We start from the raw sequence: 15770 nt of genomic DNA on the forward strand, positions 1-15770 counted from the left end.
TCTCTGGCTCCAGCACCACCGCCCCGTTCCTGTTTCTCAGGGCCTGGGCACCTGCTATTCATCCTCCTGGAGAAGTCACCCTTGCCCACACCGCCCTCTTCAGGCCTCAAGCGAAACTTCACCTCTGCACAGAAGCCCTCCAGACTCCCGCCGACAGGCCAGGCGCCCACTCTCTCCCACTTCCTTTTGTCCCTCACTACTCTGAGCCTATTTTGCTCGCTGCCCCCACCACACACACACTGTGAATCCATGCGGGCAGCACCTCTGTCCCTTGTTCACTGCTGCATCTCCAGAATCTAGCTCAGGCCTGGCTCACCGCAGGTGCTAAGCGAACACTTGCTGAGTGAAATGAAATGAGGGTCCCTCAATTCTAGCTGCTCACTGCGAGGGGTCCACAGTACACCAGCTACAACTCTGCCTTCTACCTCAGCTTGGAGCCACTCTGATTTGCAGTGTGAAAGGAAGTATTTCCAAACTTGAGCCCTTCAACTGCCATGGGTAACAAATTATTCCTAGTGCATCTCCATCAGACTAAGCTGGGTTTCTCTCAAGCCTGCTGATGTTTGGGGCCTAGAGAGCCTGGCTGTGAGGGCTGTCCTGTGCACTGTAGGAGCAGCACCTCTGGCCCCACCCAGGAGATGCCAGCAGCACCCCCAATCATGACAATCAGACCATCTCCAGACGTTGCTAAATGCCCCGAGGGTATGATCAGCCCTGGTTGAGATCCATGGCTGAGGGGATGCTCAGAGACCCTCACATCAGCCCCATTCTGAGTACCCCAAACATGTCTTGCTTGGCCCTACTCTCCAGAGGCAGCCAGCACAATCCTCTCTACTTGCTTCTCAGCTGAAGAAACTGAGGCCCAGAGGTGGCAAAGGATTGCGTCACCCAGCAAGTCAGTGGCAGAGTTGGGCTGGGTCTTGAGCCCACCTCAGTTGGCAAGGTGCAGGGACAAGGGATACACAGCCCAGGACAGAAGTCCCACCTCCCCCAGTCCCCATACCAGACAGGGCCTGCACAGTGAGGGGCCTGTCTCGCCGCTGGCCGCAGAAGGCAGCAATGAGGCTACGGTCTGACTGCACGACACCAGTGTCCAGGAAGCGTGGGAAGCCATCAAAGGCCAGCACATAGCTCAGCTGGAGGGGTACAAAGCTGAGGATTAGGGGGTGATGAGAACGAGAGAGAAGGATGCTTGGGGTCTGGGAGGAGGAGTTTAAGAGGAGAGGGCAATGTAAGATGGAGGAATGGGCTGTTTGAACATCCTGGGCAGATTGTCAAACTGTGGCACGGAGGCTACCATTCCTCTCCTGTGTTGACAGCAGACATGGCTCATCAATCAGGCACTCTCGCCTGGGGCCTCCTTCTCAATACACAGCTCCTGGTGGCCACTACCAATTGATCAGCATTGGCACACACAGTATAAATGTTTGCCATGCCTGGACTGGGGCAAGGGAGTTTGAGGGCCTGGGGAATGGAGACTTGGAGTCCAAAGAATAGGAGGAGTCTGGGAAATGGGAAGGTCTGTGGGCTTAGGAATGAGGGGCTGGGGGTCTGAGGAATAGAGTTTGGGGTTTTAAGAGTAAATAAATGGGAACATGGGGGTCAGGGTCTGTTTGAGGAGTCAAATAGGGTGGGGGAGACATGGGTCTGCGTCCTAGTGCCCTTGGAGCTCACCGTGCAGGGGGTGCTGCTGTCAGGGGAGAAGGTGAGGGTGAGTGGGGGACAGAGGGTCCCCGGGGCACAGGGCTGTAGAACCTCTGTGGCCGAGACAACCCACACACAATAGGACAGGCCTGGCCCGGCTTTTGCTGCAGCACCACCTGGAGGCAGCAGCCCCCCAACTCGGCGTGAGCCCAGTGCCACTGAGGACACGTTGGTGAGGAGGGCGCGACCCCCACACTCCCGGAAGCAGGAGCCACCGGCCCTGAGGAAATGGGAGAGCCGGTGTCAGATCAGTTCCGCCCCATCCCACCTCACCCCACCCCCCTCACCCCACCTGCCTGGCCCCTGGCTCACCGGGGATCCCCGTAGTAGCCGGGGGAGCAAAGCTGGCAGTGGGCACCCTCAGTGTGGTCCTGGCAGAAGCAGAGCCCGCTGAGGTTGTCGCAGTGGCCACGGCGTGGGTCCCCGTGCCCGTTGCACTGGCAGGGCCGGCAGCCGCCTGAGCCCGTAGCATTGCCGAAGCTGCCAGGCCGGCACCGTTCGCAGTGCTCCCCCCACGTCCAGTCTGTGGAGGCCCCAGCAGGCAGGACACAGAGTCAGGAGCAAGGGCTAGAAGGGGCCTGACCAACTGGCTCAGCTGGCCCCTGATCCAAACTGGCTGCTTCAAAGGAGGGTAACCAGGACCCAGAATGGGGGTGATAGCAAGTCCCAAAATGGGGGCACTGAGGCCCGTCAAAGAGATTGGTGGCACTGAAGCCTGTCTGGGGTCAGGAGCAGGCAATGGGGCAGGAGAACCCAGAGCTGGGTGAGGAGACACTGAAGCCCACATAGAGAAAAAGAAACTGGAGCCCTGAAGAGGCTCCCTTGAGGCCAGTCCTGGGGGTTCGGGAGGAGGGCAGCTCACCTTGGCACTCATCGCAGAAGCCAGGCCCCCGCTTGCGGCAGTGGCTGTGGAAGTTGCAGCCGCAGTCTCGGGAGCAGCGGGGGGCAGGGGGTCCTGGGGCGGGCGTGGGCGGGGGCAGGTCAGATGTCCAGCCCAGGTCACACATGCAGGTGAAGTCAGGGGGGCCACTACACACACCATGGCCGCAGTCCTCCAAGCAACTGAGGGGCCGTGGAAGGGGTGGGGGAAGAGTTGGGCAGGCCCAGAGTCCCCAAGGCAGCCCCCTGTCACCCCCACTCCACCCCATCATCTCCATGGCAACAGCAACACAAGCTATTGCCTGTTCCACTGTCCTGGACTATATTGCTGGCCCTGTCGCCAAGGTAACCCCATCACAGGTGGTAACTCCTGTCTCTATAGTAACAACACATCACCACTGGTGATCTGTTCTCTGTGGAAACCCCTTTTCAGCTTGGTCCTCCTCCATCTCCACTGCAGTGCTGAAGACTACAGCCCACAGTCTGTGGGTGACCCGTCTCCATAGTAACTAGTGTTACATTGGGGATCCTGTCACTTTAATGAGGGCCTAGTCTGCAAGGTGAAAACCCGAGGCTCACTAGGGAGGCTGTTTCCATAGACGGGATCTCAGCACCATGATCACTTACTCCCTCCACCTCCACGTCCTGTGTAGCCCTGGGGCAACATCTCCATGGAAACCCATGCCCCACTCACGTGCGGTTGCAGTATGTGATGCCATCACCTTGGTAGCCCCGTTGGCAGTGACATTCGTAGCTGAGGGGCGTGTTCAGGCAGGTTGCCCGCAGGTGGCACCGTGCCAGGCCCAGGCGACACTCATCCACATCTGGACAACGGGCATATGCCCAGCGGGCAGGGAGGGCCACAGACAGCCCCAGGCCCTCCCCCACCCACAGGGAACAGTTACCCCCACCCAGGGGCCCTGAGAAGTCCCCCTGGAGGCACCTGGTGGGTGGGAGATTGAAAAAGGGGGTGGGGTGGAGAAAGATGATAAAGAAACAAGAGACAAGGGACAAGGAAACAGTGACAGAGAGACAGAAACAATAGAGAGAGAAAAACAGAAATATGAATATGGAGAGCAAAACAGGAGAAATGAAAGAGAGAGAAACCAAGAGAAGTCAGACAAAAAATATTTTACAAGACAAACAGAAGAGAGACAGAGACAGGGATACAGTGAAAGGGAGAGAGGAGAGACAGAAGCAGAACGCCAAGAAGGAAAGATGAGAGAAAACAAGTCACAGGGACAGAGAAAAAGTAGAGAGGGAGAAAACAGAGAGAGAAATGGAGAGAAAGGGGAAAGGAGAGAAAAAGAGATAACGGTAAGGAAAAAGGCAGAGAGGCAGAGAAACAGAGCAGTCGTTAGAATTAAGGCTGTGGAGGGCCACCCACCCCATCCCTCCCGGCCTCACTGTCCAGGCCTCACCGTCCCAGCGTGGGGTTGTCCTCATTGCCACACCAGCCACACTCGTGACTCTGTAGACACTCATGGCAGGTCAGGAAGCCATCACAGCTCCGACACCTCGGCTCTGAGTGCACGCTGCAGGGTGACAGGTGTGTGTGTGTGTGTGGTGGGGTGTCAGAGCCCAGCCCAGCCCCCTCCACTGGTCTCCACCCAGCCCTCCATGAGCCGGGCCACCAAGATCGCACCTGTCATCCCAGCCTCGGCAGCCCCCATGTGGGTACCGGGCAAGGTAGGCAGCAAACAGGAAGCAGGTGTGGGTAGACTGGCACCAGGCACACTGGCTCGAGTTGGCCAGGCAGTCGTCACAGGTCAGGCGCCTGGGGGTGAGGAGTGGGGACAGGGTCACACCATAGCTGGCCAATACACACCGCCCAACAGCCCCTCCCTGAGCCCACTGGGACTCACTGGCTGCAGAGCGGGGGACATTCCTCTGGGCTCTTCAGGGCACCCCGACCTCGGCCCCGCCGGCTGCACGCCGCGTCCCCTTTGCGGTTGGTGCTCTGATGCCACTCACAGAAGGGGTCCTGGGGGGGATGGAAGAGTAAGAGCTCAGCTTAGCCCCATCCCTTAGGCTCGCAGCACCCTGCCTCCCTACCACCCCTGACCCCCCACCCACCCACAGACCATTCCTCCAAACCCCCTCCCTCTCCATTGCCTGAGCTCCAGACTTTCCCTTCAGCCAGTGACATCCGTGGCTTCTGCCTGCCCAATACCTACTCTCTTTTGGGGCTCTGCACCCCTTTGTGTGGTTGAGGTGGGATTGAGTCAATCCTTGGGGTCCAGAGGTAAGCAAGGGGCCACCCCCCCAACACACACACACTGGCCTCATCAACTGGCCCCAGGGTTGGTCAGCACAAGACCCAACCACAGCCAGTGAAATGCACTTCTGGGATGTCTGTTGACCTGAGGGGTGAGAGTAGGGTGGGGACAGAAAGGTGCTGTCCCCTTGGCCGAGTGGGGGATGAAAGTCCAGAGCCCTGTGGCTCCCTTGGTACTCCCAAGGAATGGCCCTCCAGGGAAAATGAGGATGTGGGGTGGTGGGAGGTGGATGCCTGACCATGTGGTCTGAATTGCTGGAGGTCACAGGCCTGAAGACCTACTATTGGACTCTGCAGCCTGAGCCCATAAATGGCCCTCTAGTGAAGAGGCACTGAGTTGGAATTTTGGCCTTTATGACAGGGAACGTCCTGACTGCCAGGAGCCCACTCTTCAGCTCCTCTTCTCTGTTCCCCACCTGGCTCTTGCCTGCAAATCAAAGGCAATGGCCTCAGCTGTCTCCCCCTACAGTCATCAAGGGCCCTTCCCCGCCAGCTACCCACATCAGCTCTGGGAGGCCCTCCCCCTTTCCTAGTCGCCTGCTTGGGCTGCGTCCATCTCGAGACTGGCCCTCTCTGGGGCCCCTGTGGTCTGGTGGGCACCTGGGTGCAGGCGTGGCAGTCGCGATGCTCCTCACAGAGTGGGCAGAGGGCAGGCACCAGTACCAGCAGGGACCCACCGGCCCTGTCGACTCCACAGTGGGCCCCACTCTGGCGCAGGTGGCAGGTGGCACTGGTCAGGCACCAGCCGCAGCCCTGGTCCGCCAGGCAGCCCAGGCAGGACGAGTAGGAGGCGCAGGCCGCTGAGCGGTAGGGCTCCAGGAAGAAGAAGGAGATCTCCTGGGGGAGGGGCACAGGAGGTCAGGGGTCCATGCTCCGAGTCAAGGGGCAGGAGTCGACGTTTGGGGTAGGGGTCAGAGTTTGGAGCTGAAGACTTAAGTGTTTAGAAACAAGGTTGAGAACTCAGGGGTGTAGAAAGTCAGGAAGTAGGACATCAGCAGACAAAAAGGAGATCAGGGTTTGAGACAATCTAGAGGTTAGAGATCCAAGTGCGGAGGGCAGAAGTCAGGGGCAGTGGGGTCAGGCCCGGAGGAAGCAGAGATGTGGCCAGGGGTCAGAATATGAGAACAGGTCAGAGTCTGGGGGTCAGAGAGGGGAGTCTGGAGGCTGCAAAGTGAAGCCGGTGTTCAGAAGCCAAGGTGTGTGGCCTGGGGTTCAGAAAGCCCAGGGATCTGAGGCCCAGGCCAGGGTACTCACGCTGCCTCCTGGCACACCAGTGCGGTCCCACAGCAGGGTGAGCTCGCTGTGCCCAGGACCCGCCGAGCCGTTGAGCTGGCCCCGGATCTCTACCGCGTACTTGTGGCCCCGGCCAGGCAGCGGGAAGAGACGAGCAGACCCTGGGCGCTGCAGCCGCCTTGTCTCCTTCTCCTGCTGAGCCACCCAGCGTCCCACCTCCTCCTGTGGCGGGGGTGAGGACAGCGAGGGACCTCAGCCCTTTCCATACCTCCCCAACCCCTGAAACCCACCTAGCAGCCACCTCCTCCTAGGAAGAGGAAGGGCATCTCGGGGTTCCTTAGACCCCAAGAACCCCCAAGTGTCCACAAACCCACCAGCAATCCTCCTCCTCCTCAGGGGAGTCTGACTTGATAACACAGACCTTCCCTACCTGCTTCAAAATTCCCCCCAAACTGTGGCCACAACTGGAAACCCCAGGGCCCTTCCCCCATGAAGACTACATCTCCTGCTTCTGATTTCTCCCCAGTCCTCCCTGCACCACATGGCCCAGCCCCCGTATCAGCTATAAACAGTCCCGAGTGTCCCAGTCACCCTCACCATGTTCTCTGTGTCGGGCCCACGGGCCATCCTGGCCAGGACGTGTAGGCGCTGGGCCCGGGCCCACACGGCCACATCCTCAGCCCCTGGCCCGCCGGGCCCTCCCGGCAGCAGTGGGTGGATGAAGCCGCGGTAGACCAGGGACACATCGGTCTCTGGACTGGGTGTCAGAGTGATGGTCGTGCTGCGGACAATCAAGACCTGTGCCAGCCAGGGAGGGGGTTATTTGTGAGTGCACCTCTGAATGGCCCACAGTCCCCACACCCCTCAGGCCACATCAGAGCCAGAAAAGACTGGGCAACCCAAGCTCCTTCCCCATTTTGTGGAAAAAGAGACCGAGGCCAGGGGCAGGGGAGGCTGCTTGCCCAGGATCACTCTGGGAGGAGAGCAAGGACGCCAACTCAGACAATGGATAACACGGTCCCAGCCCCTGCTCATCCCCACCTCTCATTAAACTTCAGAGTCCTCTTCCCCAATTCCCCACCTCTCTACCTAAGCCCTCAGGAATCCATATTTAAATTAAAAAAAAATCCCTTAACTACAAGACTTGGAGAACTTCTGGATTGGTGAACACATCCATGTGCCAGGAGGGTGTCACACCCCAACTCCATGGGAACACAAGCTCCTGTGCTCAGGACCCTATATATCACGTCCTCTGTTACATAATTAACTAGTATGTACATTTTTTTTTTCAAAAAGAGCCCAGATTCAAAGTGACAGACATATGACATGATTTATTGCTAGTAGGTGTTTTTGTAACTACAAATAAATGGAACAACTCAATGTTCATCATGGGAGACTGTTTAAATAAACTACAGTACTACAGCATTAGAAAATAAATGGAATATTATGCAGCTGTAAAAAAAAAAGAGGGTGTTTCTTAAGTTCTCTTATGGGAAGGTTGCTGGGATTTAAGTGGTAGTAGTGTGGATAGTATACTACTTTTTATGCAAGAAATAAAAATGATTAAAAGTCACATTTACTTGCATTGCAATAGGTAGATTCTCGAAGGATATAAGAAAGAAATCCAGGGGTGGCCGGTTAGCTCAGTTGGTTAGAGCGCACGCTCTAAACAACAAGGCTGCCGGTTTGATTCCCACATGGGATGGTGGGAAGTGCCTCCCCCACCCCCCAGCAAATAGATTAAAAATGGTGACTGGACTTCGAGCTGAGCTGCACCCTCCACAACTAGAATGAAAACAACTACTCGACTTGACTGAGATGCGCCCTCCACAATTAGATTGGAACAACTACTTGACTTGGAGCTGATGGGTCCTGGAAAAACACACTGTTCCCCTTCTCCAATAAAATCTTTAAAAAAAAAAAAAAAAGAAAAGAAAGAAATCCAAATAGATCTTCTGGGGAAAGTTAGCGTAGTCTTGAGTAAGAAAAATCAGACCCTTGAATGTAAAGACTTACGGGGTAAACACAAGAGAGATAAAGATCCATTTGGAAAATGAAAACCCTAGGACCATCCCTTCAACACTCCACACTGGGTCCCATCCACAGCTCCCCACCTTATCAGGCTGGGAGGCATTGGGTGGCTGCTGGAAGGTGAGCAGGTGCAGGCCAGGAAGGAAACTCTGGGTGACGCAGGCCTCCAGGGATGTAACGAAGACAGGTGCAGGCCCCCACCAGCCCACAGTGCCTGAGATCTGCTCCCCTCGGCAGCGGGCCTGCTCTGTGTGGACAGAAGAGGGGGAACTGGGGGTAAGTGTGGCGTGCAGCGCTGCCCCCTCCCACACTGCCACTGGTCACTCACCAGGCCGAGGGAGGCAGCTCTCATTGTGCACGCACCAGCCCAGGGCGCCAGGCCCCCGGGGAGGAGCTGCGGGGCTGCTGAAGGCCAAGCAGGCCTGGCAGTCGCCTAGGAGGCGGCCCAGGCCTAGGCAGCTAGCAGCCGGACACTGCAGGAAAGGGAGGGGACAGGGGTTATTGTTATTGTCTACCGGAGCTTAAGTGATTCTGGAAGAGCTGTGGATTCAAGAGTTTGGGAGTAGAAGCGGTCAGGAAATTGGAAAAGGGAATTGAAAACCAGGTTAGAATGCAAAAGATCATGAAAACAGGGGCTGGGAATCTGGGGACAGAGAAGTTCAAAAGGATTGTGGTGGGGGTCAAATTTCAGGGGTCAGCAACCAGAAGTCAGGAATGCTCATCTTAGGTGTGAAAACAAGTCTTCTTGGTGGTGGAGGGGGGTAGTCCTTCTCCACTTGCTTTCAGCAGAGAGAGACACTGAGGGCTGCTCTCTGTGCTAGGGGACAGAGTGCCAGGACAGTCACTCACAGCTCCAGAGGGGGTCCCAGGAGGTGGTGCAGCTTGGCAGGCCCCCTGACACCAACTGCATTCGGGGTCTCGGGAGCAGACGCTGTGGTCCGTATACATGGAGCAATAGTCCAAGTGGTACTGTAGAGAGATGGGGATGGAGGAGGGGGCTCCTCAGACAGGGGCCTGCTCCCATGTCCCCACTCACTTTGATCATCCCAGGGAACCCTTGGGTGCTCAGCACCTTGAGGATCCCCATCCAATCCTCTCCCAGTCCCAGGCACCACTGCCCCTCTGCCCTCAGCCTCAGGGACCTCCATTCCTCCTCCCTTGAACCTGGGGACTGACCTCCCTGTTCTCACGGACCTAGGAACCCTCACTCTTTCTCCCAGGGACCCCCAACTTTCTCCCTCATCTGTGGGAACCATGCTATCTCCTCCCCAACCACCCTCTCCTGATAACCCCAGTGCTCACATCCGGGGCAGGTGCCTGGAACACGAAGGGGGGAACCTTGTAGGCCATCAAGTCCCCACGAGGCCGGCCACTGTATCCACCAGCCACCAAAAGGACACTGCCACCAAGCACAGCCGCCACATGTGAGTACCGACCACTGGGAGGTGCTGCTCGGCCTAGAAGAATACAAACCCCAAGGACATAAGACTCCCAAGCCCCCTCGCACCTTCATGGCTCCCCTGCCCAGAGTACTAACCCTGACTCTCCTATGCTCAGTCCAGTCTCCTAGCTCCTGCTTCAATCCACCTGCCGACGGAAACCCTCCCAGCCTGCCTGGCCCTGCACCAGCTCTAGTCCTTTCTCCCCTGGGGCTCCCACACCCTTGCCCATGTAAGAATTCAGACAGAGCATGACCTTTGGGGTCGGAAAAATTTGGGTTCAAATCCTGGGTCTGACACTTACTTGGGTTCAAATAGTGGATCAACTGCTGACTAGCCATGTGGCCTTAGGCAAGAGACGCGACTTCTCTGAGTCTGGGTTTCCTCCTCTACAAATGGAACCATCATCTTGCCTTTGGGGAGCTGTGAAGCAGGCTGCCTGGCTCTAACCTGTTTCTGTTTGCCTGGACACCAGCCTCCCTTTTGGTGATAGCTTCTGATTTTCCTCTGGAAAACCACCCTCTCCCACTCCCAGTCCACAAGGCTCAAGTTGAGCTATCTCTGCTTCTGGCAGAAATGGGGTTTTAGCCCAGACCTATCAGTGTCAGTGACTAGTTCAGGCATGGAACTCAATTCCTACAATTCTTGGGGGAAAAAGGTACTCTCTCCCCTCTGGGCATTTTACAGTGGTAAAACATAACCCCAGAGCTGCTGGTGACCATCTACGAAAGGCAAGTCTGCTAGAGAATGAAGTAAACCCAGTTGAGAACTGGAGAGAGAAATGGCTGATGCTACCATGTGAGCACCTGGATCCAGCCCAACCTGAAGCCAGGCGTTTTCACTTAAGTGAGTCAAATTCTTTCTGCTTAAGCTGGTTGTGCTGGATTTCTGTCACTTACAATCAAGAGTCCTGACTGACAGGTCAGTAACTGGTGACTCCCCCACCCTCTTGATAACCTGTATGCTCTGTAAGCACATGAGACTTAGCCCAAGGAATCACAAACTATGGAGGAGGAAGAGGCCTGCAGAAACCTCACACTCTCACCTGCGCAGTGAAGGGGCCTAAAAGAGGGGCAGGGACAGGCAGAGGAGCCCTGGATCAGAGGTCTTGCAAACCAAGCCCGAGTTTTATCCCTGATGATCACATCAGGTTCCTTGGAGACCCTTCCTCCTGTCCGCCCCTTAAGTGTTAACATCCCTTCCGTATGCTTGTCTTCTGTCCTCACTCTTCTGTTCAGTGGGGTGGGAGAACAGACAGTCCCCTGAAATGATATGCCCACTTTGTGCATATAAATGTCTTTCTGAGGAGAGGGCCTGTGGCTTTTTTCCAGTTCTCAAAGCAGTCTCTGATGTAATGAGTTTAAAAGGTTCTCCACACTCGCTTCCAGGTGAGCCATCTGGCCCTGCCCCAGGACTTCGGCCGCCATTAGAAAGACGATGTGCTGAGCCCTCAACTAGTCTGTCTTCACTCTTCGTGCATCATCTCAATTTATTCTCACAACAGCCCAGTGGCTTTGGTGTTATTATAATCCCCATTTACAGATGGGGAAATTGAGGCACAGAGAGATTAAATGATGGTTTTTGTACAGATAGTTGTTTGGGGCCATTCATCCTGGTTCTGCCACTTGTCCACTGTGTGACCATGAAAGAGTTGCTTCTTCATGGGCAGTTCCCTGGGACAGCTGGAAACTGGCAAAACCTGGTTTGGAACCTAGATCTGATGCTGCTGTTACTGCCTCCCATCTCCATGGCAACAATGCCCTAGTCCTGTCTGCAGTACCGGCTTGCCTCCTGAGCCAACTCTTAACAGGATGTCTCGCTCACCCTGACAAGGACTGCAGTGGCTCCTGACCAAAGCCCAGGTTCGCTGTGGGGGGTAAGTGTGACCCTCAGGAGCCCCTCAGGAAACAGAGGGGCCACTCACCCTCAGGGGTTCCTGGTGGAGCAAGCTCAGCCCCTGACACCCACTGATGGCAGCCGAGGTGGTAGAAGAAGATTCCATCTTCGTAGCACTTTTCCTCCTGGTAATGGGTGTGCACATTGCCCCCTGGGAAAGGAGGAAAGGGGCATAGCTGGCAAGCCTGGGGAAATGGGGGACACTCACGCAAGGAGCCTCAGCTCAGGGCTGGCCAGGGCTCCTGGCAGGCAGGCGGGATCAGGGAAGCCTCCTCACCATAGACCACCATGTAGTTGCCCAGGACACTGGCCGTGTGGAAGGCTCGCTCCCGTGGACCCTGAAGCCCATCCCGGCCCTTCAGGGTTGTCCACACACGCCGATCCACGTGGAAGAGCTCTGTGGAGTTCACCCTCACAGAGAATCTACAGGGGTGGGGCAGAGGAGGGGTTCAGGGCAAGAGGGGCCCCTCTCCCTCCTCTGCACTATTAAGAGTTGAGCGGTCATCCAGGGTTGAGACCTGCTATGACTGGGTTTATATGCGCTCAGAGCTAGAGGCTCCCATGGGCAGGACCCAGGTTGGACACATGTCTGGGTTCCCCACACAATCTAGCCAGGGTTAGACACCAAGCAGAGGCTGATGGGAAGGACAGATGGTAGGAGCGTGTGGAGAAGCAAGTGACCAACTGATTGAATGAAAGATTAGAGAATGAGCGAGCAAGTGAGTGAGTGAAGGAAAGAAGGAAGGAAGGAGAGAAGGAAGGGGTAACTGAATGACTGCAGGAGTCTATCAGTGGGCAAAGAACATAAAAGACTAAAGGCTCAGGTGTTGGGCCAGGCCTGGCACTGCAGGGCAGGGGTGTGGGGCAGGTCACTCACCGGGCAGTGGAGGGCCGATGTCCACCATGAACCAGCAGGGCACGAGATGGGGCATGGAACACCATGGAGTGGCCTGTGGCGGCAGGGGGCCGCCCACCTGCCGGAATCACCTGCTCCCAATAGCCTCCACTGATGCTGTCAAGGTGGAAACGGAAGAGGCCGGACGAGAAGAGGTCGTGCTGGGTGCGGCCGCCAGACACATAGAGCCAGATGTCGTCCACTAGGGCAGCTGCATGACCTGCCAGGCCTGGTGGCCCCGAGGAACTGGAAGCAGGTGGTGCCAGGAGCTCCCAGTGGCCCCCGCCCAGGGGGTTAAAGGCCCACACATCGCTAGTGAGGGAGCCATCAGCCAGCTCACCGCCCATCAACACCAGGGAGCCGGCCCAGGCCACAGCCACGTGGGAGTGACGGGCAGCCTGTGAGGAAGAGACCAGAAAACAGAGATGGAGAGGGAAACAGATGGTAACACAGAGAATGACAGAGAGAGCCAAATATAGATACAGAGATGCAAAGACAGAAAAAGATAGAGACACTGAGAGAAAGACAAAGACAGAAACAGAGATATGCAAAGAGAAAAGAGAGACAGACCCAAAAAGACAGATACACGTGAATAAAAACAGAGGGGAGACAGAGAAACACAGTAAGAGAGGTGGAGTCAGAGAGGCAGAAATGACACAGAAAAGCAGAGAGAAATAGAGGTACAACCCAGAGAGAAGGAGACACAAAAACCAAGAGTCCAAGACAAAAATGGAGAGATGGACCGAGAGAGAGGAGACACACAGAAGGATAAGATGCAGAAAGGGAGATAAAGGAAAACAGGAGAAAATACAACAGAAAGCAGAAATGAATAAATAGATGTTCCCAGATCAAGCTGCGGGCTGAGGGGGGACGGGACTGTGGAGTGAAGGGGTGGCTCTGGGGGGCCCTGGCTGGGACTGACAGAGTGGACAGGTGCCTCCAGACAGGGTGAAAATGGAGTCCATACCGGGGCAGGACTCAGGTCCCAGCGTTCCCATGTATTGGCAGAGAAGTTGTACAGCACGAGGTCACCCAGGGCGCTGTTGAGGTCCTGGCCTATGGAAGGTAGAAGGTTTCAAGCCCCGGCCACAGGCTGTCAGGCCTCCAGTCCCCAGACGCACACCACATCTGCTCACCTCCAAAAACGGCCAACAGCCCTGGCGGGGACAGAAAGGCACCAGCTGCCCCGACACGGGCAGAGAAGGCGGGGTCCCCAGCACTCACGTTGTGCCACCAGCCAGCCCCCTGGTTCTCCCACAGGTGCAGGTCACAGGCACGTCCCAGGAAGCCAGGCTCACAGCGACACGGTCCCAGGGACTGCGGGGGGGGAAAGGGACACAAAAGTAGGGATAGAGGGAGAGAAAGAGACAGAGAGGCAAAGAGAGACAGACAGAGACAGGAAGGAAACAGGGCAACAGATGGGAAGAAAGGGACACAGACACAATCAGAGGAGAGAGGTGAAGAAAAGACCAAGAGAAAAAGAGAGATCCAGAGAGAAAAATGAGGACAGACAGAAGACAGGTTGGCAAAGGAAGATAGTGGTAAGGTCGATGTGAGCCTGAGCTGGAAGAGCTCAGATCTGGGGAGGTCAAGGCAGGGAGGGCATAAGGCATGATCCCGTTCCAAAGATGAAAATGCATGGCTTAGGGCCAAGGTCAGTGGTTGAAAGTCCAAGTCATGGCTGGGGGCCCAAGGCCAGACAGAATGGCTGGGTGGGAAGACAGAGTCAGGCCTGGCAAGAGGAAAGGGGGAAGGTTCCCAGGTGAGAGGTGGGTTGTAGATGAGGACAGGAGTGGGCTCACGCAGAGGAGGGGCCCCAGGTGAAGGTGGGGTTGGGTTGGAATAACAGGTGAGGTGGGATCTGGAAAGAGAAGGCAGTGCTGTGGGTGAGATCAGGATCCCTGGTGGGGTCAGTGTCATGGCAGAGGGTGGGATGGTGGGGGGAGCTTCAGGCAGGGACAGAGTCAGATCCAGGAGATGGGAGCAGCAGATGTGGTCACAGATCAGAGCCCCAGGAGGACACAGTTGGGGACAGGCTCACCGAGGCGCAGGTGCCATGGCTACCACAGTAGGCTGAGCACTCTTGTAGGCTGCAGTCAGGACCCCCCCAGCCTGGCTCACAGGCACACACCCCTGGGGGATGACACTGCCCATGGCTACGGCAGCCCCCCGGGCACAGGGAGAAGTGGAAGGAGGCGTTGAAGCCCAGCAGGTTGTAGTTGGCATCGCTGAAGAGGTGCAGCAGCATCTGTAGGCACAGGTGGGTAAGGCTCTGGGACCGGACTGGGAGGTGGTCTACTCTTGCCCCATCCCCACCCCACTCTCCCAAAGGCGGGGGTCCCCACCTCCTTTGTCTCTCTCCACCTTTCTCAGTGCCTGTGTCCTTCTATCTGATGTCAAGTCCTTCCTGCTGTTTCTCTGTCCCTCCCTGTGTATATCCGCCCCCTCACCCATCCGCCCCCTCACCCCCACACTGCATGGAGATTGTCCAACCACTGCCCACGGCCCGGCCCCACCAACCTTGCCTGAGGAAGCCTCGATGGGCGGGGGCCGGGTGCTCCCACTCAGACTGGCAAGCAGGGGTGCACGGGGGGAGTCGCCATCATACACGAACAGGTAGTCATATGTGCACTCCGTGTCCAAGAAAAGGAAGTCCAGCAGGATTCGGTGCTGGGGGCTTGGCGCTGGGCAGTGAGAACAGAGGGGTCGGGCTCAGACGTGGACCCTCTCCACACGCCTCCATGCAGCCCACCCAAGAACACAAGCCCTGCTCCGCGTGATTTGGGGGCCCAAAGATGAGTTAGACCTGGGCCCTGTCTTGGAGGGGCACCTGGTCTCATAGCCCAGGGAGGTCAGAGCTGTGACAGCAGGAGGGACAGGAGCTCAAAGAAGGCATTGCAGTATCAGCCCTGGAAAGGGCTCCTGAGATCAGGCGGAACACCCCCCACTGTTCCCATGGGAAAACTGACTTGCCGAGAGAGGGAGCCCATCCCAGTGGTCACACAGAGCTGTCCCCATTTACTCTTGAACCTCAGACACACCCAAGCCTGGGGGTTAGGGGTGAGGCCCAAGCAGAGAGGCCTTCTCCCAGATGGAAAAGGGCCTCTTTGAGGGTCCACTATTCCAGGGCAAACAGAGCTCGGAGGGAAAAGGCCCATTTCTTTCCCCTGGACAAAGGCCAAAATTTGAAGCACCCCCGCCCCCAGCTCCTCTCTGCCCCACCCAGGTCCTCGTCTCTGTTTATTATGGTAGCTAAGGGCACAGGCTGCCTAGGCTCAAATCTTGGCTCTGCCACTTACTAGCTACTAGCGGTGTGACCTTGGACAAGTCACCTAACCTCTCTGGATTGGTTTCTTCATCTATAAAGTGGGGACATAATGGTACTGTGATGGATTCACACTTCTTGGCCACTCCT

The 15770-nt window shown here is 56.6% G+C and overlaps 1 protein-coding gene across 2 annotated transcripts in view; it reads right to left on the bottom strand.

Annotated features, from left to right (window-relative positions):
• Positions 1-15770, bottom strand: part of MEGF8 (multiple EGF like domains 8) — a 39124-nt gene that overhangs the window by 17959 nt on the left and 5395 nt on the right. For both annotated transcript variants that reach the window (XM_019629038.1, XM_019629039.1), the window contains exons 2-23: positions 14876-15039; positions 14397-14603; positions 13492-13672; positions 13323-13411; positions 12338-12753; positions 11738-11883; positions 11489-11611; positions 9428-9582; positions 8975-9094; positions 8454-8598; positions 8209-8372; positions 6692-6892; positions 6116-6316; positions 5462-5698; positions 4449-4567; positions 4229-4360; positions 4005-4118; positions 3278-3526; positions 2567-2766; positions 2017-2227; positions 1675-1924; positions 1004-1136 (exon numbers count right to left, since the gene is read on the bottom strand). In XM_019629038.1, the coding sequence (XP_019484583.1) occupies positions 1004-1136; positions 1675-1924; positions 2017-2227; positions 2567-2766; positions 3278-3526; positions 4005-4118; positions 4229-4360; positions 4449-4567; positions 5462-5698; positions 6116-6316; positions 6692-6892; positions 8209-8372; positions 8454-8598; positions 8975-9094; positions 9428-9582; positions 11489-11611; positions 11738-11883; positions 12338-12753; positions 13323-13411; positions 13492-13672; positions 14397-14603; positions 14876-15039 (3957 nt within the window). The remainder of the gene's footprint in view (positions 1-1003; positions 1137-1674; positions 1925-2016; positions 2228-2566; positions 2767-3277; positions 3527-4004; positions 4119-4228; positions 4361-4448; positions 4568-5461; positions 5699-6115; positions 6317-6691; positions 6893-8208; positions 8373-8453; positions 8599-8974; positions 9095-9427; positions 9583-11488; positions 11612-11737; positions 11884-12337; positions 12754-13322; positions 13412-13491; positions 13673-14396; positions 14604-14875; positions 15040-15770) is intronic.

This window comes from Hipposideros armiger, unplaced genomic scaffold, assembly GCF_001890085.2.
Source record: "Hipposideros armiger isolate ML-2016 unplaced genomic scaffold, ASM189008v1 scaffold_824, whole genome shotgun sequence".
In the NCBI taxonomy this organism is placed as follows: Eukaryota; Metazoa; Chordata; class Mammalia; order Chiroptera; family Hipposideridae; genus Hipposideros; species Hipposideros armiger.